General features: G+C 45.2%; 1 protein-coding gene across 3 annotated transcripts in view; it reads right to left on the reverse strand.

Annotated features, from left to right (window-relative positions):
* rhobtb2a (Rho related BTB domain containing 2a) overlaps positions 1 to 20022 on the reverse strand; it is an 87512-nt gene extending 67490 nt beyond the window's left edge. For 2 of the 3 annotated variants that reach the window (XM_078239618.1, XM_078239615.1), the window contains exon 1: positions 4086 to 4458. Coding sequence is in view for 1 of the 3 variants with exons in the window: in XM_078239614.1 (XP_078095740.1) it covers positions 19834 to 19868 (35 nt within the window). In the remaining 2 variants the exon portion in view is untranslated. Of the gene's footprint in view, positions 1 to 4085; positions 4459 to 19833 lie in introns of those variants that run through there. The other variant, XM_078239614.1, reaches the window with a different exon arrangement.
* Positions 20023 to 27278: the final 7256 nt, after the last annotated feature.

The raw sequence follows: 27278 nt of genomic DNA on the forward strand, positions 1-27278 counted from the left end.
AAGTCTTAAATAACTTCAACCTTATTCAATCCAGCCTCCAGGATTATTAAGGAAAGTTCAAATTCAAACAGACGAGAGATCAAAGCTGGAATTAACATTTCAAGTCCAGCCAGAATCTTCAGCCAGAGAGTGGTGAGTCTGCGGAACTCTTTGCCGCAGAAGGCTGTGGAGGCCAGGTCATTGAGTGTCTTTAAGACAGAGATAGATAGGTTCTTGATTAATAAGGGGATCAGGGGTTATGGGGAAAAGGCAGGAGATTGGGGATGGGAAAAATATCAGCCATGATTGAATGGCGGAACAGACTTGATGAGCCGAATGGCCTAATTCTGCTCCTATGTCTTATGGTCTTATGAACCATCGTTTGGGGTTCTCTCTCCAGAACCCCAAACGAGAGTCAAAGCAGACTCGAAACATGAAGTCTGTTTCTCTCTCCACAGAGGCTACCAGACTTGCTGAACTTTTCCAGCACTTTTTCCAAATCTCCAGCATTGGCAATATTTTGTTTTTACTTGAATGAAAGATGGAAATTTCCTCATCGGCCTGCTGTGTCCTACACTGGGCTGTGTATTCACTGTATTAAATTAATGGTTAAACTTTCTGCATGTTATATTTCATATGAGTGTTTAATCGCGATCTTGATTTTTTGTTGTTGCAAATATTGAGTAATTGTGGGATCCCCTGGATGGTTTGCCTCAGTTAAAAAGCTTCATTCTCAGGTATTTCTGCCTCATGTGCCTAAGTATGCTTTGCTTTAAAGCTAACTTGGCCACACTTTAAAACTCAGCTTGGAAATCTGGGTTTTGAGCTTAGAAATTGACTGCATTTGAAAGTACAAGGCAAGCAAAGCTTTGCATAAACAGAAGAAGCTTTCATGGTCACACAGCTGTGAATTGTTTTTGAAAGCTGGAGACGGCTTGTACCCAGCCCTTTAATAGCACAGATAACAGAATTCATATATTGTTAGTAACAGCTTTGTGTTCAGTTCTGTTCAAATCATAGAATCTCTACAGTGCAGGAGGCAGCCATTTGGCCCATCGAGTCTGCACTGACCACAAGACCACCCAGCCCTATCCCTGTAACCCCACATATTTATCCTGCTAATTTCCCTGACACTAAGGGTCAATATAGCATGGCCAATCCACCTAACCTGCACATCTTTGGAGTGTGGGAGGAAACTGGAGCACCCAGAGGAAAACCACACAGACATGGGGAGACTCCACACAGACAGTGACCCAAGCCGGGAATTGAACGCGGGTCTCTGGTGCTGTGAGGCAGCAGTGCTAACCCACTGTGCCACCGTGCCACCCAAGTTGTGTTGAATCCCGTACAAGCTTTTGGATCAAGTCTGTATTGGCTTTCTTCTCTCTCTTCTCAGTAAATTAATATCTCGTGTTTTCTGTAAATGCTAATTTTAATTGATGTTCAATAAATCAAGTTTTACTTCTGACCAGTTGTGCCTGCGACTATTCTAAGAAGAGAACAGACCCGACAATAATACATAGTGGAAAGTAACAACAACCACACAGCAACCTGAGCCATTTTTCCCTGGTATCCTCGTGTGTTTTTATCCTGCAGCTTCACTAAAACAGAGTATCCGGACATTTATCTCATTGCTTCTTGTGGGACCTTGCTGTGCTCAAAACTGACTGCCAAATTTTACTATGTTCCAATGCTTCAAAAGCGACTTCATTGGCTGTGAAGTGCTTTGGTCATGAAAAGTGCTCCTCAGATCCATCTTTTTTCACCTTAAGAGTGCTGAGTAAGTCACAGTGGACTCTTCAATCCATCCCAAGGAAGACGACTTGGCAATAGTTTCGACATCATTCCTCAATAAAATCACAGCAGTAAATCACACTGCAAAATGCTCACGTAAGGTGCCCTTCAGGGGTGAAATCCTGCCACTTTTACTGTCCTACACTACGCGGCTGCCTCTTAAATACTCTCAGTGTTGGACACTGAATCCTGCCTTGCCAGTGTCACCCATACTCGAAGAACAGTTGGCGAAGTGTGTGAGCATACTGTGGATAAAACAGGATCGAGTGCATCAGTGATGTACTCGATATTTGTTTTGCTTTCTGGTACTCAGGTTCAGAATAACACACACAATGGCCATTTGGTTAAAGTTTTTTTTAGTTTATTATTAGTCACAAGTAAGGCTTACATTAACACTGCAATGAAGTTACTGTGAAATTCCCCTAGTCGGCACAGTCTGTTCGGGGCAATGCACCTCACGTCTTTCAGAATGTGGGAGGAAACCGGAGCACCTGGAGGAAACCCACTCAGACACGGGGAGAACGTGCAAACTCCACACAGAAATGACCCAAGCCGGGAATCAAACCCGGGTCCCTGGCGCTGTGAAGCAGCAGTGCTAACCACTGTGCTACCGTGCCACCCATACCACCATGGCATTAAAACTTGCATCTTCCACATTAATTTGTGGGGACATAAGGATAGAAGGCCTTTCAGCTCCTCCAGCCTGTTCCACCATTCAGTTAGATCAAAGCTAATCTGCACCTTAACTCCATCCATCTACATGGGTTGCCTCACTTTTCATCTCTCAATTGCAAGTCAAAGTGGTGTCAGCCAAACTTGTACTCTGCCTCAGAACTTGTGTACAAAGCCTAATCTGCAAGGATTACTGATTTGCTAAATTTTACAATGGATGTTTTGTGTTCGAGCTTGTGAATAATTACATGTTGAGTCATTTACTAAAACTGTTCTGACTAATGTTTGAAATCTACAAACAGTAATAAAGAAACTGAGTTACGTCAACTGTTTTGCTTTGGGGCTGCCTCTCGTGGTTTTACAATGGAAATATTTATCCACTTTGTCATAGTTTTTAAACTTTAAATCCATGTAACAAAATACATCCAGTGGACACAAGTGCATTGGCAAGTATGGGACAGTGGGGTTGTTCTAATGCCAACAGATCAGCAATCCAATAGCCCAGTATAAGAACTTGGGGAGCATGGATTCAAATCCCACCCCGACAGCAAGCATGGGTTCAAATCCCACTCCAACAGCAAGCATGGATTCAAATCCCACCCCGACAGCGAGCAGAATTTAGATTTAATTCAAAGTTAATCTCAGAAATGTTGCCAACAAATTATGATGGATCGTTATTACTGCAAAAAAAATCTGGCAAGGAAATCTGCCGTCCTTACCTGGTCTGGCCTACAGGTGACTCCAGACCTACAATGTGGTTGACTCTCAACTGCCTTCTGCCTCTTGAACTGAGTGGCTTGCTGGCCCATTTCAATCAGGGATGGGCAACAAACGCTGGGCCAGCCAGTGACACCCAGTGGGCCAAAGGAGCTTTTCTGCGCTGTATGACTATCACCAACATCCCATTGGAGAATCAGAAAAAAGATTGGAGCCCTGATGAACTTTGTCCACTCTTATCAGTATTACCACAACAATCAGTACTAATCGCTCACAAGGTGTGAGATATGATCTCTGAAATGCATAATTCATAATCTAACCCTTTCGCAGGCGCGCAACAGAAATTAAAAAAAGATGTAACCTATTTGCAAAGAGTTGCATTAATTCTTAACCCCCCCGCGCGGGTGGTGGCCTGCCAGAGTTACAAGACAGGTACAAGAGATATTCGGACCACAGCAGGACAAACATTGATGTGGCTGATTGAGGAATTATTCATCCCTCTCTCACAGCCGCGGGCAGAGATGCTGGAGTCGAGGCAAGACAAGGCTGGAAACTCACAGCGAGATCTTGCCCTGGCTCAGCCACAGGGCAGGGAGGACAAAATGTGGGTGCCCTGCCCCAGGAGCGGGGAGGAGACTGTCTTTATTGCCCCCGCAGTGGTCCCATCCATCGGCCAGACCCTAAGAGATGTCCCCAGCCCCTGTGTGTCAGAGATGCTCGAGTCTTTTCCCTGTACCAAGACTTCAACATCCCAATTCCCTGTTACCAGGACAACCAGCTCAATTTCAGCCAGGACAGACTCTTGACAGAGAGACGGAGGGGGGTGGGGGAGGGTGTTGGGGGACCTTGCTCAAAATAAAAGGGGGTGGAATATAAATATACAAACATGTACGCGCAGGAAGACAATAAAATTCACCACGCACCGTTCACAATAATAAATCTTCCCTTCAGCAAGGAAGTAAGATGCTCTCGCCTTCTTCAGCAGATCGAATGTATCCCAGTCATTGTATCCATTTGAAGAGTGTATCAATGAAGAATTCGACACTGTAGCAAAGAATGATTGAGTCCAGCCTGGAAACTAACCCATCGCCAACAAACCACTGAAGAAATCATCTTTCCGCAGAAATCCAGCGTCCTGCGTCTGGCTCCTGAGTTGGGGTGGGGAGGGAGGGGGGGTTCGGGGTGGTGAAAGCGGTAAAGGCTGGAGATATAGATATATCAAAGGAGATCTTTTCTGTCTCCCCCCGCGGTAGCTGCAGCAGCCACTTCATTCATAAAAAGCAAGCGGGGTGGCTTTCTGCAGCGAGCAGAGTGCGAGGCGCTGGCAGAGAGGTGGGGGGGGCAGCCTCCCTGCCCCCTCCCCATTGGCTGCAGCATGGCCCCGCCCACCACTGCGTCACAATGCCCTCTGCCCACTCATTGGCCGGCGCTGAGGTCCATCATTCCCACACCGGAAGAGTCTGGAAGCCCTCCCCCTGGGGACAGAGACACAGAGCCTTTGGGTGGTCCCAAACTCCCCAGTCTATGCACACCCACCCCCCATTCACAACACACACTCTCCCAGAAACTGCCTCAACATCTCGATCAAAATCTCAAGCACTCCCTGCAACTCTGCTGCAGTTGCTCAGGACTGCCTGTCTTCACAACCTCACTCTACTCCTTCCTCTCCCAGTCTGTCTGTCTCTCTTGCCTTTTTCTTCACACCAGCTAACAGCCACTTCCCCCGAAGCTGAGGGTCCGGCCCGGATCTCACAGCCAAGGGCTATTCCCGATGGACTCCGGTGGACAGCTTGCGAGGATAAACACCAAAGCAACTTTGGAAAGTGTTGATTTTGCGTAAGTGTTGTTGACCTCATTCTGACTTTTGTGTTAATGAGTGACAGCGTGGCTTTGCTGCAGCTTTTCCTCTCAGCCTCTCATGTGTCTGGCTGTGAGTCATGACTTATTCAAAATCTTCTCCAGTCACTTACATGACCATCTTAAGTGACCTGTCGCCCCGGTAAAGTGAGCAGCGCATATCAAACTTCAAGGACACAGGAGAGTGCACGTTGTATGATTGGTGAAGACATTGTCTATGCATTTAATGCACTCCAATTCATAGAATCATAGAATCCTACATTGCAGAAGGAGGCCATTTGGCCCATCGAGTCTGCACCGACCACAATCCCACCCAGGCCCTATTCCCATTACCCCATGCATTTACTCCAGCTAGTTCCACTCACACTAACGGCGATTTAGCATGGCCAGTCCATCTAACCTGCACATCTTTGGTCTGTGGGAGGAACCAGAGCACGCGGAGGAAACCCACGCAGACTCGGGAGAACGTGCAGACTCCACAGAGACAGTGACCCAGGCCGGGAATCAAACCCGGGACTCTGGTGCTGTGAGGCAGTAGTGCGAGCCACTGTGCCGCCCCTTTGAATGGAGGTTAAATGCATGCGGAAAATAAGATGTTTCTAAACTCTGTTGTAAAACATAACACTGCAAATGAAACAGCATTGAATCCAACTCAATAGCTAACCCAAAGGGCATCAGTGCCATTGCCATCGCTGAATTCCCCACTATCATCATCCTGGGGGGTTACCATTGACTAGAAACTCAACTAGACCAGCCATATGAACACTGACTGCAAGAGCAGGCCAGAGACTGGGAATACTGTGGCAAGTAACTCACTTCCTGACTCCCCAAAGCCTGTCCACCATCTACAAGGCACAAGTCAGGAGTGTGATGGAATCCTCCCCACTTGCCTGGATGGGTGCAGCTCCAACAACACTCAAGAAGCTTGACACCATCCAGGACAAAGCAGCCCGCTTGATTGGTACCACATCCACAAACATTCAAGCTCTCCACCACTGATGCACAGTGGCAGCCTTGTGTACTATCTACAAGATGCACTGCAGCAACTTACCAAGGTTCATTCCTCAACACTTCGCAAACCCATGACCACTACCAGCTGGGGTAGCAGACACATGGGAACACCACCCCCCAAGTCATTCACCATCCTCACTTGGAAATACATTGGCCATTTCTTCACTGTCACTGGTTGCCCTCCCAAGCAACAGTGTGGGTGTACCTACACCTCAGAGACTGCAAAGGTTCAAGAAGGCTGTTCACCACCACCTTCTGAAGGGGCAATTAGGGATGGGCAATAAATGTGGCCCAGCAGCGATGCCCACACCCCATGAATGAATTTTTTTTAAATGATGCAATTCCAAGGTCAGGTCCTGATGGAGGATTGTCTCACAGTTATGAAGTGTCACTGGCATTTATATTATATCTTTAACGCAGTAAAACCAAGCCGTATGGGAGATACTGGGACAGTTTGGCCAGAAATGTCAGCTTTAAGGAGTGTTTTAGAGGAATGAGAGTCAGGGAAGATTTTGCAAGGGAATCTCAGAACTTAAGCCCCAAGCAGCTGAAGGATCCATAGTGGAGCGATGGAAACCAGTACCAACGCAGAAAATGCTGGAAAAGCTGACAGCATCTGCAGTAATTTGCTTTTATACTCTGATGGAAATCAATAATGTGCAAGAGACCAGGATTGGAGGACTGCAGAGATCTTGAAGGATTGGAGGAGCTTTTTTGATTTGATTTGATTTATTATTGTCACATGTATTCGGATTTAGTGAGAAGTATTGTTTCTTGCGCGCTATACAGACAAAACAGAGTTAATGGGGAGAAGGAAAGGAGAGGATGCAGAATATAGTGTTACAGTTACTGAAAGGGTGAAGAGAAAGATCAGCTTAAAACATGATAGGAACATTCAGAAGTCTGATGGAAAAAGAGAATTATTAGGAAGTTTAAAAGAGTTAGAGTACAGTTTTAAGAGCTTAGAATGAGGGTAAAAGACTGAATTCGAGGGTATGCTGGGGACAGCTTGCAAGAAGTCGCCACGCTCCGGCACCATCTTCAGATATCGGATATTTGGAGAGATTATGGAGATTGGGAGGATTGTAGGGGCTGCAGGAAGTTACAGAGATAGGGAGGGGAGACACCACTGAGGAATTTTGGAAACAAATATGAGAATGTTATAAATCTTGTTCAATTCAACTGGTTCAAAGGTTCCCCGATACCCTTCTAATTTCAAAAAAACATGGATTGATTTAGCCCCTTTCACAACATCAGAATGTCTCAAAGTGCTTGACAGCCAATAGGGTACCTTTTGAAATGTCATTTCTGTTTTAATGCAGGAAATGCAATGACCAATTTTCACACAGCAGACAAGTGTGATCACAACCAAGTGTGATTCACAAACAAGTGTGATCATTATCGCTGCCTTTCACTGGTGCTGATCAAGGGATAATCAGAAAGGATCTCAGTTTAATATTTCATCTGAATGATGGCACATCCAACAGTGCAGCACTCCCTCAGCACTGCACTGGATGTCAGCCGAGGATTTAATGTTCAAGTCTCTGGCTTGGAACTCAAAACAATGACTTTCTGATTTAGAAGCGAGAGATTCAACTCAGCCATCAGCCCAGCAACCATCACTTTCTCTGTTTAGGCAGCAGGATTGCCATTATTGGCTTGCTTTGAGAATTCTTCCACCTGGGCTTATTTTAATTGGGCCAATTGGTGCGGCATTTCATTGCTCCAGGGTCAGTACTACAAACACCCAAGAAGGGTGTCATGGAAAGCATAGTCCAATCAAACTGTACAAACTGTAAAGCCACTAAGTTCCATTTCAGCAAAACCGAACAACCAAATCATGATATTCTGACCAGTGTGAATGAAATGTTCACTGGTCATGGCCCATTGTGTGAATTGTCCACCCTAAATTAGACATAGCTTTTGGGGCTAAAGGGGTCAAGGGAAATGAGGGGGAAGGGGGAAATCAGGATATTGATTTTGATGATCAGCCATGATCAAAGTAGAAATGGTCGCAAGCTTCAAGTTTTTAGGTGTCCAGATCATCAACAACCCGTTCTGGTCGCTACATGCTGATGCTATAGTTAAGAAACCCCACCAATGCCTCTACTTTCTCAGGAGGGTAAGGAAATTTGGCATGTCCGTTACAACTCTCACCAACTTTTACAGATGTAGCAGAGAAAGCATTTTTTCTGGTTGTTTCACAGCTTGATGTGGCTCCTGCACTGCCCAAGACAGGGGCAATTATTTCACTCAGAGGGTGGTGAATGTCTGGGACGAGCTGCCAGAGGCAGTAGTAGAGGCGGGTACAATTTTGTCTTTTAAAAAACCACTAAAGTTATATGGGTGAGGTGAGTATAGAGGGATATGGACCAAATGAGGGCAATCGGGACTAGCTTAGTGGCAAAAACTGGGCAGCATGGACAAGTGGGGCCGAAGGGCCTGTTTCCATGCTGTAAACCCCAATGACATTATGACCACAAGAAACGACAAAGGGTTGTAAACAAAGCCTAGTCCATCACTCAAACCAGCCTCCCATCCATTGACTCCGTCTCCACTTCCCGCTGCCTCGGCAAAGCATCCAGCATAATCAAGGACCCTATGCACCCTGGACGTAATCTCTTCCACCTTCTTCCATTGGGAAAAAGATACAAAAGTCTGGGGACACGCACCAACCGACTCAAGGACAGCTTTTTCCCTTTTCAGACTTTTGAATGGACTTACCTCGTATTAAGTTTTAGGCATGTTCATTTTTTAAAAATTAAGGAATAAAGTGAACATTTGGAGCAGAGCCAAGTTTTCACTTTGCCACTCAGCTGGAGGGAAGAGCAATTTCAAAGTTTCAATTCAGTCGAGGTTTGAATCGGAGACCACTCGCTCGTCCTTAAGTGGTCAGCTAACAGCTTTGACCTCATGCTCAACTCACCTCCAATTTAAAATGGGATATTGTGCAAATAAATCATTCTAAATTATGCACGGAGCTCTGATGGAGTTGCAGAAAAATATCTAAGTGACGCTCAGCCATAAAGCTCATGGCCATTGTCAATAGTGTACATGTTACATTTCCATGGGAACGGATGACAATGTTTATTCATGCTCTGTCAGCCTGTAACACAAAGGAGACCTTTTCCAAAAAGCGATCCTTAGAGGCTCTTGCAATCTTTGCAGAATCTGATTGGTACGCATTATCAGTAGAGGTCATCTTCTTCCACTCAGTTGGAGCACAATGTTTGACATGTGAGGGAGGTAAAAGCTTTGGGGAATATTTTACATTTTCTCTTGGGGTTTATTTCAATTAAGCTGCATTTTTTTCCAAATTATTATCCCTTTTGGTGTCTTGTATTCATAAAAGGAGCAACACCAATAACTTTAATTTATATACTGCCTTGCACAAACTTAGGCCCTATTCATCTGGCAATAAAAGGAGTCCTTTTCCCAAGTGTAGTCACTGCTGTTATTGGAAAATTCATGGCTACAATTCTCTGGCTTTTAACCCCGACGGGATTCTCTGGCCCCGCTGGCAACATGGTCCCGCTTGCGGGCTTCCCGCCGGTGTGGGATGAGGGCAATGGCAATTCCCATTAACAGCAGCGGGACCAGAGAATCCCACCGCTAGCAAACAACACGCCAACTCCCGCCAACGGGACACACGTGGCTGGGAGGCCAGAGAATCTCACCCCATTTCATTCAAAATTACATTTTGCATTTCAAATACAGATTGGGTGGGACTTTGCAGCCTCGCTCGAGCGAGACCGGAAATTCCTGCTCGAGGTCAATGGACATTTCCATTGCCCACTCCTCGCCCACTCCGATTCCATGGTGGGCGGGACGGTGGAGTTGCAATCTAAACACTTGGATGCTGACTTGGAGTTTTTTTTCAATGAGAGTCATAAGATTACCTTTAGATTGGGAGCAAGCCTCCCTTTTTGTAAGAAATCACCGAACCAGCATGGTACTTGAAGGGGGAAGAACTATTTCTTTGTTTTGAATTGCAATCATTTTAATTGCTGGTGGAAAATCTGGCAACGGCAAGGACTTACTGGAAACCGCATGACAGAGACAAGCTTTAATTCTGGACCTGTATTTTTGAATTCAGTGTGTTTTGGGAAACAAGCTGAGAAGGAAGGTTGTCCAAACCCACTCTCTTCCTGCCTTTCCTGAAATTCCACACAACCTGTTGCCAGATATTCCTTGTCGGAGGAGAACTCTTCTGCATTTAGAAACCTGAAAAGCTGAGACAAGAAGAATTGACCCTGCTCTATATTCTCCTCCATACCGAAGCTTCAAAACTCCCAGACGTCACCCAGATTTCACATGAGGGAACTCTCGATCAAAACATTGTGAACTTTATCCTTTATGTTATAAAGCCTGAATGCCGAAGTTATAATCTCTGTATGTGTGTGAGTGTGTGCATGCATGCAATGCATGCGCGTGTGCTTGTATGTGTCTGTGTGTGCGTGCATGTGTACATGTGAACAAACAGAACAAAGAACAAAGAAAAGTACAGCTCAGGAACAAGCCCTTTGGCCCTCCAAGCCCGTGCCGATCATGATGCCCGAACTAAACTAAAGAAAAAAAATTTTCTGCCCTTACTCAGTCCGTATCCCTCTATTCCCCCCTTATTCATGAACCCATCCAGATGCCTCTTAAATGTTGCGAATGTGCCTGCTTCCACCACCTCCTCTGGCAGCGCGTTCCAGGCACCCGCCACTCTCTGCGTGAAAAACCTACCCAGCACATCTCCCTTAAACTTTCCCCCTCTCATCTTGAACCTGTGCCCCCTTGTAATTGACACTTCCACCTTGGGAAAAAGCCTCTGACTATCCACCCTGTCTATGCCTCTCGTAATTTTGTAGACCTCTATCAGGTCTCCCCTCAACCCCCGTCTTTCCAGTGAAAACAATCCTAGTTTATTCAACCTCTCCTCATAGCCAACTCCCTTGAGATGAGTCAATGTCCTGGTGAACCTTCTTTGTACTCTCTCTAAAGCTTCCACATCCTCCTGGTAGTCTGGTGACAAGAACTGCATGTAATGTTTCAAATACAGCCTAACCAAGGTTTTATATAGCTGCAACATGATTTGCCAACTCCTGTACTCACTGCCCTGGCTGATGAAGGCAAGCATGCCATATGCTTTCTGAATCACCTTGGCCACCTATGTGTGGAACTGTGGCCTGCATGCCCAGATCCCTCTGTATGTTAATGTTCCAAAGCGTTCTGCCATTTACAATGTAATTCACACCTAAATTTGATCCTCCAAAATGCATCATCTCACATTTGTCCGGATTAAAATCCATCTGCCATTTCTGTGTCCAAGTCTGCAATCTATCTATATCCTGTTATATCCTCTGACAATCCCCAGCACTATCAGCACCAATCTTCGTATCATCCGCAAACTTACTAATCAGACCACCCACATTTTCCTCCAGATCATTTATATATACTACAAACCACAGAGGTCCCAGCACTGATCCCTGCGGAACAGCACTAGCTATAGATCTCCATTCTGAAAAACACCCTTCCACCACTACTCTCTGTCTTCTATGGCGAAGCCAGTTCTGTATCTATCAAGCCAGCCCACTCCAAATCCCATGTGATTTCAGTTTTTGTACCAGTCTGCCATGTGGGATCTTGTCAAATACCTTACTAAAGTCACGTCCTTCTTCTTGGTGAATGCCAATACAAAGTACTCATTAAGGATCCAGCCCACTTCCTGTGGCTCCATGCCTAACTTCCCCCCATTGTCCTTGAGTGGGCCTACTCTTTCTCTTGCTACCCTCTTGCTCCTAATATATGCATAAAAAGCCTTGGGATTCTCCTTGACCCTGTTTGCTAAAGACATTTCATGGCCCCTTTTAGCCCTCCGAATGCTGTGTTTCAGCTCCTTCCTACTTTCACTACACTCATCAAGGGCTTCCTCAGTTTTTGGATGCCTACACCTTTCAAATGCTTCCTTTTTCCTTTTGACTAAGCTTACAATTCCCCTTGTCATCCATGGTTCCCGAATCCTGCCATTTCTATCCTTCATTTTTGTGGGGATATGCCTGTCCTGCATTTAAATCAACCGGCCTTTAAAAGCCTCCCACATGCCAGATGTGGATTTGCCCTCAAATAGCCACTCCCAATCCGCATTCCCCAGTTCCTGTCTAATTTGGATGTCATTGGCCCTCGCCCAATTAAGTACCCTCACCCAAGGGCCACTCTTGTCCTTATCCATGACTACCTGCTATAGTTCAGGTCAGAAACTCCAGAGTGTTTTATGAAGTCTGTCTGGATCATAAGTTTTGCAATTTGAATTTGGCACGGGTGAGCATGAGATGTTTCATTTTGGGTACGATTCAAATGATCCACGAGGGAGCTTTTATCAAACAAAATGTATTTAAGAATACAGTTAACATCCAGAAAGAAACTTAACAATAACTTTTACCAATTACAAACAAGAAAAAGAACCAACCATGATATTGTATGAACCTTAACAGCCAAATACCATTCCAATCAATCAAATCCCATGAGCAAAACCCTTGGCACAGGTTTCACACAAAAAATACAAATGCTCACGTGATGCTGGAACTGAGTTATTTGGTTGGATGCTACAGCTCTCTTTATGCATACACAGACAAGCTGGAAGTCGGAATAGCTTCCCAAAACATCAGGGAGAGAGAGACAGGCTCTAGGTACTAACTAGCAAACAGCCAACAGCAGAACTTTCACTCCAGGAAGGCAAGAAGCCTTGCTTCCAGCTAGCCAGCAGAATTTATAATACCAGGGAGAGAGAGAAACACTGCTTTTCAGTCTGATGTCCAAACACCTTCTAAACCAAAACAGCAGCAAAACTGGCAATGAAAGAACTCCTTTCACCTGACCTGTCAATCATTCTTCCCCTTAATAATAAAAAAAGATTGTAAAATCCCGGACGCTGCATGAAGCCCAGAGTAAAAATAAACAAAATCCCATTTAAACCATTGAAGCAGCATTAAAGGACTTCTAACCAGACAGCCCGGCAACAATGAAAAGCACCAAAGCTGCTTATAACTGCAGAGAACATGATTTTTAAAAAAAATCACATTTCTTAAAGGCACACTGACGTCACACTATCCAAAATCTTATGGAATTATGGTCACTAAGCCCAAAATGTTCCCCCACCTGGCCAGCTCATTCCCCAATACCATGTCTAGTATGGCCCCCTCCCTGGTTGGTTTGTCAACATACTGTATCAAAAAGCCCTCCTAAATACATCTATCAAATGGCTGTCTATCCGAGCCCCTGGCTATAAGGGAGTCCAAGTCAATATGGGGAAGGTAAAGTCACCCACCACAACTACCCTGCGTTTTTCACATCTTTCCAGTTTCTGACTACATATCTGCTCTTCTGTCTCTGGCAGGCTGTTGGGAGGTCTATGGTACACTCCCAACAGCCCACAGGAGAAAGAGGAGCAGATGTATTATAAATTATATAATTGTGATTTCATCCTTCTTATACCTGAGTTCCACCCATAATGCCTCACTACAAGATGCCTCCAATGTGTCCTCCCTCAACTTACCTGTGATCTGCTCCCTAATCAGCAGTGCAACTTCCCCACCCCTTTTGTTTCCCCTTCTGTCCCGTCTAAAACAACGATATCTCAGAATGTTAAGATGCTGGTCCTGTCCTTCCCACACCATAATTAAGGACCCCACGCACCCCGGACATTCTCTCTTCCACCTTCTTCCTTCGGGAAAAAGATACAAAAGTCTGAGGTCACGTACCAACCAACTCAAGAACAGCTTCTTCCCTGCTGCTGTCAGACTTTTGAATGGACTTACCTTGCATTAAGTTGATCTTTCTCTACACCCTAGCTATGACTGTAACACTACATTCTGCACTCTCTCCTTTCCTTCTCTATGAACGGTATGTTTTATCTGTATAGTGCGCAAGAAACAATACTTTTCACTGTACATTAATATATGTGACAGTAATAAATCAAATCAAACCAAATCAAATCAAATGTCTCCATAATTGCAATTACATCATAACTCCATGCAGTAATCCAGGCTCTCAGTTCATCTATGTTACCTGTTATAAGACAGGTTTGTGTGTGTGTGTGTATTTGTGTGTGTGTATTTGTAAGTGTGCATGTATACGTGTGTGTGTATTTGTGTGTGCATATGTGTGTGCGTGCGCACATGTTCTGGGATATTTTTATAAAAGAGATAGTTATACTTCTGTACCAGTTCTTGCATCTTATTTTTAAAAAAAGGTTTTGTTTTATAATTATATAATCATTTTGTGTTTATTGAAAGAAACCTGGTTAAAATATCTGTTATTCTGATTCCAACAGCAGCGAAGGGAAATAATTGACCATTTTGGTGAGTGAATTGAACTTTTAAACTGATGGTGTGACATGTGGAGTTGTGGGGCTAAAACATCTGTGCACTCCTCCCATTAAGAAGTCTCACAACACCAGGTTGAAGTCCATGGTGCTATGTGCACGACACCTGAAGAAGTGAAAGTGAGTCTAAAGCAGGAGGGATGAATGCATCTTAATGCAACTGGAAAAATAATGTCCGAATTCCACTGTCAGCCAAAACTCCTTTGTTTAGTATCGTCCTCCTTTTTCTCAATTTTTTTTTGCACAGGATACCATTCAGCAGCTAAAACGTCAGCCATGCCATCTGCTCCCAGTTCATTCATTCAGGAGTTACATTCTGAGATTTTAACAGTCAGTAGTAGATGCATGAGGCAGGTCCAGGAATAAAAAGTCTGCACATTTCCCTCAGAGAAATGCCTGAACTCTAATCATTACATGTCCATGGCTCACAGCCTGGTGTTGTGAGACTTCTAACTGTGTTTACCCCAGTCCAACGCCGGCACTCCTCCCATCCCAGTCCCATCAGTGTAATGTTGTTATTGTCCACATGGGGTATCTGTACACATCTGACTTCACATGCACGCAATTTAAAAGTGGTTTGATAACTTGACGCTGAAACCTCTCTTGAAACAAACCAAGTGCACGATGAGGAAGAAATATTGAACAACTGCGTACTCTCATCAGAATAACATCACACAACAGTGATACAGGAGCACTGATAAAACCAAGTACCTCATTCCCTCCAAGTGTTAAACAGCCAAAAAGCATTTTTCACTCAATTTCAGAAATAGCATGTTTTTAACATGAAAATATTATTTTATCTGTACCTTTTATGCTTTAAATGCATACATTATTCTATTCTATATCAACCATAAAGCTAATAATAGTAAGTGTTCATGCATTTTTTGGTACTTTTCTGAAATAAACCAAAACTTTCAAATGAATGATGTAAGTGTCCAGTGAGGTCTGTTTGAGAGCATGAGGAAGAACTGTGAGAATGACAGCAGTCAACCAGTTAATGGTGCTGAAAGAGAGTTTGTAAATGTATGTCAGAGCATGTGAGCACACGTCATCGACTGCTTGACCTCTGCAGAGCACACTGCAGGTATATGCACAGCGAGACGCGGAACTCAAGAGAATGAAACTAATTAAGTCACTGTCTCTGCAACTTAAATAACCTGTGTAAATAGATTATATTTGCAGGTTCAATGTAGTCCCCACGACACCTGAAGAAGTGAAAGTGAGTCTAAAGCAGGAGAGGTGAATGCATATTAATGCAACTGGAAAAATAATGTCTGAATTTCACTGTCAGCCAAAACTCCTTTGTTCAGTATCGTCCTCCTTTTTCTCAATTTTGTTTTGCACAGGATACCATTCAGCAGCTAAAACGTCAGCCATGCCATCTGCTCCCAGTTCATTCATTCAGGAGTTACATTCTGAGATTTTAACAGTCAGTAGTAAATACATGAAGCAGGTCCAGAAATAAAAAGTCTGCACATTTTCCTCAGAGAAATGCCTGACCTCTAATCATTAACATTTCCTGTCTCCAACTTGATGCCTCAGCAAAAAAAGATGAATTTGTTAAATAGGGAAACACTAACACAAACTCTTTGGATGGAATTTTCCCCCCAAAATAACATTACATAAGTCACACCCCTTGCAGAGCTCCCCCTGTCGTAGTACATTGCCCTGCCCATCATAACCCCACCATCACAGGCCCCACCCCCTTGGCGCTGCCCCGTCACACTTTTGGTGCCCATCTGAGCATTGCCAGGGTGCCAACTAGGTACCACCAGGGTGCCAGGTGGGCAGTGCCAGGATGGCAGGTGGGCAGTGCCATGCTGGCACTGCCTGATGGGCACTGCCCGGCCATGCCCCTGACCACCCTGAGGCATCAATGGCCTCTCATCCCTGCGGTGTGGTCATGGCGCCTTGCAGCAGTGATTTTCATCGGCATGATGTCTTGCCGGTGAGGTGGGGGGGAAAGGCAAAAGGTGCATGGTATTACGAGTAATGCATTAGCATGGATAGAGGATTTGTTAAACAACAGAAAGCAAAGAGTGGGGTAAATGGGTGTTTTTCTGGTTGGCGATCAGTGACTCGTGATGTGCCTCAGGGATCAGTGTTGGGACTGCAATTGTTTACGATTTACATAGATGATTTGGAGTTGGGGACCAAGTGTAGTGTGTCAAAATTCGCAGATGACACTAAGATGAGTGGCGGAGCAAAGTGTGCAGAGGACAATGAAAGTCTGCAAAGGGAGAAAGATAGTCTAAGTGAATGGGCAAGGGTCTGGCAGATGGAGTACAATTTGACAAATGTGAGGTCATCCATTTTGATAGGAATAACAGCAAAATGGACTCTTATTTAAATGGTAAAAAATTGCAGCATGCTGCTGTGCAGAGGGAGCTGGGTGTCCTTGTGCAAGAATCACAAGGAGTTGGTTTGCAGGTGCAGCAGGTAATTAAGAAGGCAAATGGAATTTTGTCCTTCCTTGCTGGAGGGATGAAGTTTAAAAACAGGGGGGTTATGTTGCAGCTGTATAAGGTGCTGGTGAGGCCACACCTGGAGTACTGTGTACAGTTTTGGTCTCCTTACTGGAGAAAGGATACACTGGCACTGGAGGGGGTACAGAGGCGATTCACTAGGTTGATTCCGGAGTTGAGAGGGTTGGCTTATGAGGAGAGACTGAGTAGATTGGGACTATACTCATTGGAATTCAGAAGAATGAGGGGAGATCTTATAGAAACATAAAAGATTATGAAAGGAATAGATGAGGTAGAAGCAGGGAGGTTGTTTCCACTGGCGCGTGAAACTAGAACTAGGGGGCATGGGCTCAAAATAAGGGGGAGCAGATTTAGGACTGAGTTGAGGAGGAACCTCTTCACCCAAAGGGTTGTGAATCTGTGGAATTCCCTGCCTAGTGAAGCAGTTGAGGCTATCTCATTGAATGTTTTTAAGGCAAGGATAGATAAATTTTTGAGCAGTAAAGGAATTAAGGGTTATGGTGAGCGGGCGGGTAAGTGGACCTGAGTCCATGAAAAGATCAGCCATGATCCTATTGAATGATAGAGCCCAAGGGGCCAGATGGCCGACTCCTGCTTCTAGTTCTTATGTTCTTATGAAAGCAATGTGCCGAACCTGGTAAGTAGATTTAAATCTATCATTTTTACGTCAATAGGCTTTATGCCCTTTCTGGGTGTGAAGCCTTTCTCGCTGATAAAAGAGGGCCGAACTTTTGACCTCTCACACTATCTTCCCAGCTTGCCACGCTGATCGACTGGTGTGGCGAGCCGATAAGACTGTACCCTTCAACTTTGATTCCCTCCAGCACCTGCGGTTTCCACGAACAACAGGATACACTCAGCAGCACACTGTGGCTGCTTCGCTTCCAAACCCCTGACCCCACCACCACCTGGATGAACAAGGACATCAGGCTGAATGGGAATACCATCACCTCCAAGTTGCCCTCCATCCCGATGTGGACATGTATAGAATGATAGAATGATAGAATCCTTTCGGTGCAGAAAGAGGCCATTGGGCCCATCGAACCTGCACCGACAATAATCCCACCCAGACCCCATTCCCGTTACCCCACATGTTTACCCTGCTAATCCCTTTGACTGTATCGTCATCCCTTTATCTATACACTGCCAAAATCCCAGGACTCCCACTCTAATAGCTCTGTTCAAGTGGTTTTACCAGGCAGACATCAGCGATCATATCCTTCCAAAAGTGCGACATCGGGAATTGAACACAATACCCAGTTGACACTGAAACAGAGTTTTAGAAGGTTCATCATAATTTCCTTGCTTTTATACCCTGTTGCCACTGTTTGTAAAGCTAAGGATTCCATATGCCATATCGACCACTTTCTCCACACTCCTTTCCACCTTCAACAATGTTGTGCACACAGATTCCAAGCTCTCTCTGTTCCTGCAACTCTTTTCAAATTGTACCCTTTACTTTATATTGCCTCTCCTCAACCTTCCTACCAAAATACTTCATACTTTCCTGTATTAAAGTTCACCTACCATATGTTCATCCATTCCACCAGCCTGTCCACGTTCCCTTGAGGTCCATCCGCTTGCCTTCTCACAATTCATTATACTTTGGTCATTTCTGCTCATTTTGTACCCTGCATACCCAAGTCTACATCATTGATATTACATCGTGAAAAGCACTCAGGAGACATAGTCCCAATGATATGGATGCTGCCAGGCTGACGGTCCAATTAAGGACAGCAGCCCTCCTTCACAAGCTGCGGCCCAGCCAGAGGGCCAGCAGCTCAGCAGCGCCATCGCGAGCAATGGTCTTTGGTGAGACTTCAGCTGCCTGGCTGAACATTCTCAAAGACAGATACATCCATCTTCTTTTGGACCATAATCGGCCCCACACCTCGTCTTATCACTCTTTTACCACTGTATGTCGAAAAGAGATTTTTGTATTTCCTTTTATATGAGATGCCAGTTTCTTTCCATGTACTTTCTTTGTCTCTCTTATCTCCATTTTTACTTTCTATCTGATCTTTTTTATCTTCAGTCTGATTCTTACCTTTATTGTTAAGCGAGTACATGTCACATCGGATAGAATCATAGAATCCCTGCAGTGCAGAAGGAGGCCATTCGGTCCATCGAGCCTGCACCGATCACAATCCTACCCAGGCCCTATCCCTTAACCCCATGTATTTACCCTGCTAGTCCCCCGACACTAAGGGGCGATTTAGCATGGCCAATCCGCCTAACCCGCACATCTTTGGACTGTGGGTGGAAACCAGAGCACCCGGAGGAAACCCACGCAGACACGGGGAAAACACTCAGACTCCACACAGACAGTGACCCGAGCCGGGAATCGAACCCAGGTCCCTGGCGCTGTTAGCAAGCAGTGCTAACCACTGTGCCACCGTGCCACCCATGACAGATTTGCCTGCCAGTCTTTCAATCCAATTTACCCAGGAGAGAGCTTTTAGCTACCCACTGAAACTGGTTCTCCTCCAATTTAATATTTTACTCTAGATTGGTCTTTTTCCTAAACCGAGCCTAAACATTATAATACCATGATGGCTTCTTCTGAAATGTTCTCCAAGTGAGGCTTCATTCTCTTGGCCTAATTCATTCCACAGAACCAGATCCAGCAATGTCTCCTTCGCTGGGCCAGAAATTAGGAAGATTCTTTCCAAATCTCTACTCCTCCTCTGTCCCCTATGTCCACTCTATAGAATGATCATTGAAGTCCCCTGTCATAACAACTCGCAATTCTCTGTAATTTGATTCATAGTACATAGGGGAGAAGGAAGGGGGAGGGTGCAGAATGTAGTGTTACAGTCATAGCTAGGGTGTAGAGAAAGATCAACTGAGTGCGAGGTAAGTCCATTCAAAAATCTGATGGCAGCAGGGAAGAAGCTGTTCTTGAGTCGGTTGGTACGTGATCTCAGACTTTTGTATCTTTCTTCTTACAGAAGAAGGTGGAAGAGAGAATGTCTGGGGTGCATGAGGTCCTTGATTATGCTGGCTGCTTTTCCGAGACAGCGGGAAGTATAGATGGAGTCAATGGATGGGAGGCTGGTTTATGTGATGAACTGGTCTATGTTCACAACCCTTTGTAGTTTCTTGCGGTCTTCGTCAGAGCAGGAGCCATACCAAGCTGTGATACATCCGGAAAGGATGCTTTCAATGGTGCATCTGTAAAAGTTGGTGAGAATCTTGGCGGACATGCCAAATTTCCTCAGCCTCCTGAGAAAGTAGAGGCATTGGTGGGCTTTCTTAACAAAGCGTCAGCATGGAGGGACCAGGACAGGTTGTTGGTGATCTGAATACCTAGAAACTTGAAGCTCTCCACCATTTCCACTTCATCCCCATTGATGTAGATTCCCCACGTTCCCCACTAAGATTCCTGAAGTCGATGACTATCTCCTTTTACTGACATTGAGGGAGAGATTATTGTCGTCGTACCAGTTCACCAAATTCTCTATCTCTTTCCTGCAAATTTCCCTGCAGATATTCTCCTTGAGAGCTTTCCCTGGAGTTGGTCGCCTCTCGAGTTGACCCACTTGTGTGATGGTAGCTCTGGGTAAACATTCAGCAGCATTAATCAATCCGGGTTCTTCTTCCAAAACATGGGGCATGTTTGTCATTCCAGAGACAGTCATGTGTTGAAAATGCTGAAAACCTGCTGATCTACATTCCAGCACTTTCATTATTTAGAACAGCACCCAAACTGACTTCAGAGTTGTTAGGTTATATTTTAGTATGACTCAGAATTTACAACAACTTTTTCCATCATTCAATAAACCCCTCTTATGGCTGACCATCTCTATGTGAACTAATCTATCTTCACATCCTTTGATTCCTTGCGTGTTCAAAACCCCTATTAATCTGAGTCTTGAATATACTCAACAACTTAACATTCACAAAGATTCACAACACTCTGAGTGAGGACATTTCTCCTCATCTCAATGCTGAACAGCCAACACTTTCTCCTGAGGCTGTGACTCCTAGCACTCGATTCGCCAGCCAGTTGGGAGAAACAACCTCCCAGCATCTACTCTGCTCAGACACTGAGGAGGTTTGTACATTTCAGTTAAATCACTTTTCATCCTTCAAAAGTGCAGGGCTCATTCTGCTCAAGCTCTCCTCTTCTCATCCCAGGAGTTAATCTAGTTTCCAACACAGAATTGGACCAGTTAATCCAACATGTCCATGTCTATAATAAAAGCAAAATACTGCAGCTTCTGGAATCTGAAACAAAAACACAAAAATGCTGGAAAATCTCAGCAGGTCTGACAGCATCTGCGGAGAGAGAATAGAGCCAACGTTTCGATTGTGGATGACCCTTCGCCAGAGGTGAAGACAAAGAAAATAGGACAAAATTTATACTTTGGGTGAGAGGCGGAGGTGTAATTGACTTTGTCTATGCTTTCTACAAGCCTCCACCCACATTACAGAATGTCATTCTATTCTCCAATCCTTCCACACTCTTCCACCAAAAGAGAAAATGCTGGAAAATCTCAGCAGGGCTGGCAGCATTCTCTTTGTCCTCCCCCGGCACGTTGGCCATTCGGGAGTTGAGAAAACAGGAGTTTGGTGGGGGAGATGCAGATCGGAAAGTGTCCAGTCCAAAGTTTTGCAGTTTTGTCAGATTTCTTGTGGAGCTGGCTCTCAGAACGTGGTAGAATTTATTTGACACCAAAAGAGAAAATACTGGAAAATCTCAGCAAATCCAGATGACCTTTTGTCAAAGCTGGACTCGAAACATCAGCTCTTTTCTCTCCTTACAGATGCTGCCAGACCTGCTGAGATTTTCCAGCATTTTCTCTTTTGGTTTCAGATTCCAGCATCTGCAGCAATTTGCTTTCCTCCACTCTCTCCCCCCTCCTATTCTAATCTAACCACCTCTTAAATGTATCTATGTTCTCCACTTCAACTTCCACACTATCAGAAGGACGTGGAGGCTTTAGAGAGAGTGCAGAGGAGGTTTACCAGGATGTTGCTGGTATGGAGGGGCTTAGTTATGAGGAGAGATTGGGTAAACTGGGGTTGTTCTCACTGGAAAGACGGAGGATGAGGGGAGACCTAATAGAGGTGTATAAAATTATGAAAGGCATAGATAGGGTGAACGGTGGGAAGCTTTTTCCCAGGTCGGTGGTGACGTTCACGAGGGGTCATAGGTTCAAGGTGACGGGGGGGCGGGGGGGGTTCGGGGGGGGGGGGGAGGTTTAACACGGATATCAGAAGGACATATTTTACACAGAGGGTGGTGGGGGACTGGAATGCGCTGCCAGGCAAGGTGGTGGAGGCGGCCACACTGGGAACGTTTAAGACTTATCTAGATAGCCACATGAACGGAGTGGGAATGGAGGGATACAAAAGAATGGTCTAGTTTGGACCAGGGAGCGGCGCGGGCTTGGAGGGCCGAAGGGCCTGTTCCTGTGCTGTATTATTCTTTGTTCTTTGTTCTCCATGTGGTGGTAAGTTTTGCATTCTCACCACTCTCTAAGTGCTTAATTTTCTTCCAAATTGCTGATTGAATTTATTATTGACTATTCCCTGTTCAAGACCTCCAGCTTAGAATGGTCCCACAACTGGAAATGTCTTTTCCATATGTTCCCCATCCAACTATTGTATCATCTTCAACACCATGTCGAGAAAGCAGACCTCCTCCGTGGCACATTGTTTCATCCACCATCTCCAGAAGTTTAATATAGAAGTAAAATGAAGCTGGAAATGTGAAATTGTCAATGCCAATTTTGGCCTTCTCCTCACGGATGTTGCCTGACCTGCTGATAATTTCCAGCAGTTTCTGCTTTTATCTCTCAAACCCATGGACCACGTTGCAGGATCGAACGTGTGAAGGATTGCTTTTTGGATACATTTGCGTTTCAGGGTCTTTGAATACCCAACATTATTTTGGGCTGCCTGCCAAGATGTTCAGCCAATGGATACTTTCTCATTGTGTGTTATCATTTCCTCATGAGTGGTTTCACAGCAGCAAACAGGAATCTCAGACACACAAAAAAAATTTCTGTTGATGTTTCAGGAATTCCAGCCAACTCAGCAGACTGTAGGCCAAAATGATGGTGTCTGTCAGAGAAAAATATTTCAGAAATGTTCAGTGTTTTTACTGTCTGGGTTTTTCATACTAAGCCGATGTGCAGTTTAGGTTAATAGGCCATGCTAAATTGTCCCTTAATGTCAGGGGGATTAACACGGTAAATATACGGAGTTACGGGGATAGGGGATAGATATGCGGGTAAGGTGGATTGGCCATGAGTGGTTAGCACTGCCTCCTCACAGCTCCAAGGATCTGGGTTCGATTCCCAGCTTGGGTCACTGTCTGTGTGGAGTCTGCACATTCTCCCCGTGTCTCCGGTTTCTTCCCACACTCCAAAGATGTGCAGGTTAGGTTAATTGGCCATGCTAAATTGTCCCTTAATGTCAGGGGGACTAGCTAGGGTAAATACACGGGGTTACGGGGATAGGGGATAGATGTGCAGTTTAGGTGGATTGGCCATGATTGTCCCAAGACGTGTCCATTGGGAGGATTAGTGGGGTGAATACATGGAGTTACGGGGATATGGCAGGGGGTGGGCCTGAGTGAGATGCTGTTTCGGTGCAGACTCGATGGACCAAAAGGCCTCTTGCTGCACTGTAAGGAATCTATGATTCTGTGAATGGGCCTCAGTGAAATGCAGCCTGAGGAGCCTACAGCACAAATCAGCCGAGCTGTGGGCAAACCTGCTGAATGGGGAGAGGGATGAGAAATCTGATGGGGTTGTCAATACTCCAAGGCAGCCTGCAGTGTTTTCAGTGGTTGCTTGTGTAAAGAGATTATCTAAGGAAGAAAAAGGCTGCATTTAGTGTCTACCCCCTTCGCCCCCCCCCACTCTCCCCCCTTACCGCCCCCCCCCCCCCCCCCCCCCCCACCACCCGCCCTCCCACCCCTAGCCCACACTGACTGTATATGAGGCGGCATGGTGGCACAGTGGTTAGCACTGCTGCCTCACAGCGCTAGGCACCGGGGGTTCGATTCTGGGCCTTGCGCCATTCTCTGTGTGGAGTCTGCACCTTCTCCCCGTGTCCCACAGTCCGAAAGACGTGCTGGTTAGGGTGCATTGGCCGGGCTAAATTCTCCCTCAGTGTACCCCGAACAGGCGCCGGAGTGTGACGACTCGGGGGTTTTTCACAGTAACTTCATTGCAGCGTTAATGTAAGCCTTACTTGTGACAAATAAATAAACGTTATGTAACGTTACAAGTCCCTGTGTCACTGCATAATTCCTTACAATTGAGATGTCGAGTCTCGGTGAGCTCGCCTGCTTGAAGTGGCGACATGGAAAAATGAGCTCTAACTGTCCTGGCCCCTGGCAATGTGTTCCTGTCAGCTGAACTACAGTGATTGTATAAGTAGCAGAGATTCTTTTCTCTGACCCGTGCAATGCACCTCTCAGTCACAGGGGGACTGCACAGCTGTGAGCAGCTATGATGGAAAAGCAAATAATATGCCTCGGTACTTCAGAGAAATCTGCAGCGCCAGGAGCGGAAAGGAAAACAAAGCAGAATTGGAAAGAAAGGCCTCGTTTGACGCTGGGCTGGAATATAACAATCAACCTGATGCAGACACACTGCAACACTGAGTAGGAAAGACAAATGGATCTGCACCCGGCGCCAATTCAACCTTTGTCCTGAGAAAAACACAGATCACAACATGATGCAACTGGGAACCAAATTCTGCCCACGCCAGCTTATTAATGGATTGGTGCCTGGGATTCCTGGAAAGATGCATGGAAATCAAAATAAATCTTCAACAGAAGAGTCATTTTTGAATCCTTTCCAAAGAAGGCCAAGAAACCTTCCAAAAAGAACATGTTTTTTCATCCCCTCAAGCTCAATGGAAAGGCTTGTTTGGAATGTACATTTCTCTGTCATTCGTGGAAAGGAAAGTGGTTTACTCCAACTCGACATGTTTCTTGATTTGCCTGTGTGGGTTCTGATTGCCAAAGCTGCAGGCAAAGCTCTGGGGGGCAGAGTGATGGAGTCAGGAGGTTTATCTGAAATGTTAAAGCGGGCCACGCCCAGCACAGTTGATCCAGTATTCACCTGAAGAAATTGAGAGACTTGCTGTTTATGGTGGCTTTTTTATAATTAATTCGTGGGACATGGGCGTCGCTGGTTCGGCCTGCATTTATTGCCCATCCCTAGTTGCCCTTGAGAAGGTGGCAGTGATAACTGAGTGCCTCGCTTGGCCACTTCAGAGGGCAGTTGAGAGCCAACCACATTGTTGTGGCTCTGGAATCACATGTAGGCCAGACCAGGTAAGGACGACAGATTTCCTTCCCTAAAGAGCATTGGTGAGCCAGATGGGTTTCTCCGACAGTCAACAATGGTCATCAGTAGATGCTTAATTCCAGACATTTTATTGTTGAATTCAAATTCCACCATCTGCCGTGGCGGGATTCGAACCCGGGTCCCCAGAATGTGAAATGAGTTTTTCAATTAATAGTCTAGCGTTAATCCCACTGGGCCATCGCCTTCTCTATGTGACAAGTGAAAAAAGAAAGAGAAGGGTTTCACAAATGTTATCTTGAGGTTGCTTGGTTTTCCAAGAGAAATCTTTCATTTATATTGCTCCTCCTGTTCTTCAACCATCCAAGATGTCGGTGCTCCTCCAATTGTGGCCTCTTGCACACACCTCTGCGCCCTCAGTTGCCTCAGCCCTCAGAGCAGAAGGTCCCAATTCAAACTCTCTGTATTTTTATTAACTAAGTCTTACTTCAATTGGTACCATTCAGTTATGAGGATAGATTGGAGAGGTTGGGACTGTTCTCCTTGGAGAGGCTAAAAGGAGATTTGATGGAGCTGTTCGAACTCATGAGGGGGCTGGACAGAGTAGATAGGGAGAACCTGTTTCTGTTCAGAAAAGGATCAAAAATGAGAGGGCGCAGATTTAAAGTGATTTGCAAAAGAAGCAAGTGTGGTGTGAGAATTTTTTTTTCACGCAGCGAGTGGTTGGGGTCTGGAATGCACTGCCTGGAAGTGTGATGAAGGCAGGTTCAATTGAGGCATTCCAGAAAGCATTACTAGAATATTCTGTTATTACTAGATTCTGTTATTCTCTGAACCAAGAGGTTTCTCCTGAATAGATTTATTGATGATGATCTTGTGATTTTGATTTTGGAACTCACCCACAATTGAAAAGATCTTCAATACAACTACCCGATCAAACCCTTCCATAACTTCAAAAATATATCAATTTTATCACACCTCAGTTTTTTCTTTCCCAGAGAAAAGAATCACCAACCCAGTGACCAGGGTTTAGATTCACCCCAGAAACTTGGAGGGAAATCTGGAATTCCTGATGGAAAATCGTCGGTTCAGTGTGTATTGTCCTGTTGTTCCAACTTCGAGATGTGGGTTGAAATTAAGCCGAAAATAATTACATTGGAATCTCGCTCTGCTGCTGTGAGCGAGTGAGAGCTGTGATTACCGCACTGAACTGGGCAGGTTCAGGAAACATGAGGACTGGTTTGAGAAATGCATCTGTCATCCTGACACGTTCAGTGAACACTCTGGAGGTTACACAGAAAAGCAGGCTGTAAAGGGAGCATACAGATAAATGATGTGTTACCAGTGACAAGGGAGGGAGTATTTGACACTCATAGTGGATGCAGAACATCTTTCATTCTCCAGCATTGACCATCTGCACCTTAATTAGCCCAGCAAAAAACAACTCTCCATGCAAAAAAACCCCTTGAGGAAGACGTAGGGAACCACTGCACACAGGGAGCCTTTTGGCCCATTGTGTCTGTGCCAGTTCGTGGAATAGCCTTTCCAATTGGTCTCACTTGGGGTGGCATGGTGGCACAGTGGTTAGCACTGCTGCCCCATAGCGCCAGGGCACCGGGTTCGATTTCCGGCTTGGGTTATTGTCTGTGTGGAGTCTGCATGTTCTCCCCGTGTATGTGTGTTTCCTCCGGGTGCTCCGGTTTCCTCCCACAGTCCGAAAGACATGCTGATTCAATGCTTTTGCCGTGCTAAATTCTCTCTCAGTGAACCCGAACAGGCGCTGGAATGTGGCGACTAGGGGATTTCCACAGTAACTTCATTGCAGTGTTAATGCAAGCCTACTTGTGACACTAATAAATAAACTTTCAAAAAAGTTAAAAACTTCTTGCTCTTTCCCTATAGCCCTGTCAACCTTTCCACTTCCAGTATTGATCCAGTTCCATTGTTAAAGTTACAATCAAATCTGTGTTTTTTGGGAAGGGCTTTTCACTCCATACAGAGATGGATGTAATGTTTGCATCTTTTTCCCTTGCCCTAATTGGGAAAGGACACCCAAGCATCGATGGCACAGAACCATCTCCCAACATCTGCTGATGGGTTTGAATAATGCAAAGACTTTGA

Source organism: Mustelus asterias, chromosome 22, assembly GCF_964213995.1.
Source record: "Mustelus asterias chromosome 22, sMusAst1.hap1.1, whole genome shotgun sequence".
Classification (NCBI taxonomy): domain Eukaryota; kingdom Metazoa; phylum Chordata; class Chondrichthyes; order Carcharhiniformes; family Triakidae; genus Mustelus; species Mustelus asterias.